Source organism: Telmatherina bonti (genome assembly GCF_933228915.1).
Source record: "Telmatherina bonti genome assembly, chromosome: 5".
NCBI lineage: Eukaryota > Metazoa > Chordata > Actinopteri > Atheriniformes > Telmatherinidae > Telmatherina > Telmatherina bonti.
In genome coordinates, this window is record NC_136623.1 from 7,699,841 (window position 1) to 7,703,731 (window position 3,891).

At 37.8% G+C, this 3,891-nt stretch overlaps 1 protein-coding gene across 1 annotated transcript in view; it reads right to left on the reverse strand.

Moving 5' to 3' along the window:
- LOC306756162 (uncharacterized protein) overlaps positions 1-3,493 on the reverse strand; it is a 13,906-nt gene extending 10,413 nt beyond the window's left edge. Inside the window, exons 1-3 of the mRNA XM_079240836.1 lie at positions 3,394-3,493; positions 847-1,041; positions 618-737 (exon numbers count right to left, since the gene is read on the reverse strand). Of these exons, the coding sequence (XP_079096962.1) occupies positions 618-737; positions 847-1,023 (297 nt within the window). The 5' untranslated portion in view covers positions 1,024-1,041; positions 3,394-3,493. The remainder of the gene's footprint in view (positions 1-617; positions 738-846; positions 1,042-3,393) is intronic.
- Between the last annotated feature and the right edge of the window lie 398 nt (positions 3,494-3,891).

Below are 3,891 nucleotides of genomic sequence, written 5' to 3' on the forward strand. Positions count from 1 at the left end.
TGAAGTAAAAACAAAGTAACAGAATTAACAGGCAGGTCCAACAGTTCATCTCCTGGAAGTGTGAGCTGTGTGATGAAGCCCTCCATCTGCTTCCAGACAGAAAATGTTTCAAAGAGTTGCACAAGTGACTGAGGATGGGAGGGGTAAAAATGTGAAAATGTAAATATTTTTGGTTGTGTTTATGTTAGAATATTGGGATCTTTTTCTCCTGCTAGCCAAGGCCTGAGAGAAACATTTAAAAAAGAAAAAGCTTCTACATTGTTGATCTGTGTATTTTTTAAGCTAAGTTCTGTTACATTCAATTTCCATTTTGTTTTTTTTATTTTGTTTTTATACTCATAACTACTGATCCATTCATGTGGCATCATTTTACAGGACACATTATTTCCCAGGTTGTGCTAAAAAAAAAAAAAAAAAAAAAAGAAAAAAAAAGATGTCCATGACTTGACTGGGCATGAAAGGGTTGAGATTATACATGCATTAATAGACAGAGGTCAAAGACTAAAAATAGCAATAAACCCATAAAAAACAAGCCATTTAACAGCTGCATACATTGTGTTTCTACACCAGCTCTGTCACTGGAGGCCGATTCATGGATAAAATACCAGTTTGCTCACCAGTGGTCCCAGCCAAAAGGGAAAAGCAGTGCAATCCATTTGCCATGAAGAACCGGCGGGACTCGCACGGAGGATGACACTGAGGCCGATGGTGAGCAATCCAACTAGAATCTGAATAGTCTGTGAAAGAAAAAGCACAAATTTAAACTTCCCGTTTTCCTGGACAACCTGCAGCCGATCAGATCTGAATGATTAGAGGATTGTAGAAACACTGAAGGCTGCCTCTCACCCCGAGTACCGACAGAGACGTCCTCTGGACCGCCCTCAGGTGCTGAGACACTGAGCAGCACACCGGACTGTAGCAAAGGCTCTTCAATATCTGACACAGTGGAGGCCAACGGCTTTGGGGGTCAGAGGTCAGGGCAAGGACGGTGACCCCGTCGGCCCTGCTCATAGTCACAGACATCTTGCCTTCTCCTGGAAGCTGAAGCAGATGAGACCAAACCTACATTTTAAACCTGTGGAGTCAGATCTTTGGATTGAATGGCAGATTTAGATGATGCAGAAAACTGCTCCGAAAAGTAAAAAAATATGAATAAAAGTTCTTGATAAACAGAAAGGATGCTGGTTTATTGATACGTGGCCTCTCTGATCCATCCAAGTACACATTTAATAATAACTAATAGTGATGGAGAGAAATTTGTTTCTTTATTATCCAATCAAATAAGTTTGTTTTATTTTGGTTTTTTTTTAAAAGCAAAAAAAAAAGTGAGAATCAATTTTTTTGTAGAGATGGAAACAAATTAAGTTCCAATTAAAAAAAATATATATTTGAGAAAGCGTACTTCTCCAATTTCAATCTAAACTAATGTTTGTAAGTCAAAAAAAACAACCATTGTGCATAAAAAAGTCTTCTCTTTACAGTTAAAAATATTTGGTTACAAGTCTAAAGTTTTGTTTGCAAATCAGTCCTCTTTGCTTGCAACTTCTAAAGTTTTGGTTGCAAATTTAACTGCATCTGATGGGCGGGGCCTGAATGAGAGCAGAGTTTCTATTGGTTGGTTTCACCTGGCTCCGGCGCCAGCCAGTTTATGCACAATGGTTGTTTTTTTTTACTTAAACATTAGTTTGGATTGAAGTTGGAGAAGTTTGCTTTCTCGAATATATTTTTTTTTTCTTTTCTTTTTTCTTTTTTTATTTTAATTTGAACCTAATTTGTTTCCATCTCTACAAAAAAAAAATTGATTCCCACTTTTTTTTTTTTTTTGCTCTCAAAAACAATTTTTGGTTTCAAATCTAACTTATTTGATTGGATAATAAAGAAACAAATTTCTCTCCATACTAACTAATAAATGTAATAAATGGAGCCAATCCACAAAAAGTTCAATTTTAACGACAAACGCTGACAAAACAAACAGCAGTAGAACATGCAGACACTAGAGCCAGGTAACGGCTGTCAGGACCCGCCGGTGGACATCTCTACATGGATGTTTGTAAAGATGCAGACACATGACACCATGTTCTGCAGAGAGATCCAGAAGGTTCTTTTGTTTCATGGAGGTAAAAGATGGACGCCAGCTGATATCGCAGTGCGCCTTGTGTAACATCAGCTTTGTAGTTTGGGAGATGGTTCAAGTCTTCAGGTCCGTCGTGGTCCAGCTTCAGATCCTGGACTGAACTAGTTCTCCTCTCTTCTCTGGAACAGGATGAACCCAGCGCCTCTCTCTTCTGTTGCAGCATCAGCACGCCGTCGCTTGACGTGGAATCCATGTTTGTTTCTGCCTCTTTTGGGCTTTGATTCAGGACTTTAATCATTTATTTGCAGCTTTGCATCAAACTTCTTGTGCATAAAAACACCAACAAGTTATTCACATCGGTCCTGTTGAGTAAAAGCCTCATAACGAGATGCAGGATCCAGTTGTCATGCTCCTCACATGTGGAACAAACTTCCAGAAACTCTCCGCTGCTTTAACCCTTAAAGGTCCTGCTCTAATGTTTGGAAGGTCGATTTGCAGTGAATGTGGAAATAAACCCGCCTGAGCATCTCCACCAACTGGTTTAGGAATGTAAAACCCAAACTAAGTGTTTGTTATGACGCTACTGTTTCACATTTCAACCCTTTCACTGTTACGATACCATTAGCTTCTTTTAAACATCAACCATTTGCTAAAAACATTGATCCTGGTCCGAAATAAACAGAAAAACAAACATTTCTCTCTTTGTTTGTGTGAATGCTAAATGTTTGAATCAAGGTTACAAACTTTTTTCTGCCTTTTATAAAAACTGTTCATTCCTCACAGTTTCTTCTGTTTTACACTCAAACACCAATTCAAACAGTTTCTTCTGTTTCAGACATTTATCTGCTTTATTTTACCTTCTTTTCCTCTGAATGTTTCCTGTTAAAATGTCGTGTTTAATGTGAAGCACTTTAAACTGTCTTGTACGTAAAACGTGACGCATATAAATAAACTTGCATGAGCTAATACACTGTTCTGCACATCTAAACAACACAGTAAGTAAACAGTCTTCAACCAGGCGCTGCTTCTGTTCTGATTTTTGTTATATTTATTGTTTTTCTTTTGTTTTACGATGAAGCATTAATCTAAATAAGCCAAATATTTTCTTCCTTATAAAAAAAAAGTTGTAAAAAGTGAAAAGACAGTGTATTAAGCAGCTCCAGTAACCTGATCATAAAATGGCTGTGTGTGACTCCAGGAGGCAGTGAGAAGAAAAAGGAGGTCAACACTTCAACCTGTCACTTCTAATGGCTTTAATTCTCCTACATTTACAGCTTTTTTACTGTAAAGACGTGAAATTCAGCTTGAAAATGACTCACCTGCTGAAACCAAAGAATCTGGACTTCAGGTTGGTGCGCAGTTCTCTGGGAAAATAAGGAAATTAAAAGTGTCGAGCTTTTCCCAGAAGCACCTCCTCTCTGTGGGAGGATGGAAAGCTGGTTAACCCTTTACAACCATCTCACACTGAACTGGGACGGCTAACATGCTAACAGCATGCAACAGAGAAAATGTGTTTTAGACGTTCTGGAGAATCAGCTGGTCAGAGTTCAGGAACTTTGACTTTTGAGATGGATTTTATTTATTCTGGAGTTATTATTAAGCTGAACATAAATATAAGTAAAGTCTTTATGACAAGCTCAGCGGAGGATGAGTTAAGTCTTAAATATGGCAGCTTTCTAATTTATCAGCTGCATTCAGAATAAAATGTCTTATTATAGTCGACATCCATCACTTGTGTTATGTTTTATTATGTGTGACTTTAAATAAAAGATTTCTTCATCAGTGTGTAGAAAGCAGCTGGTTTGACTTTTGACGTT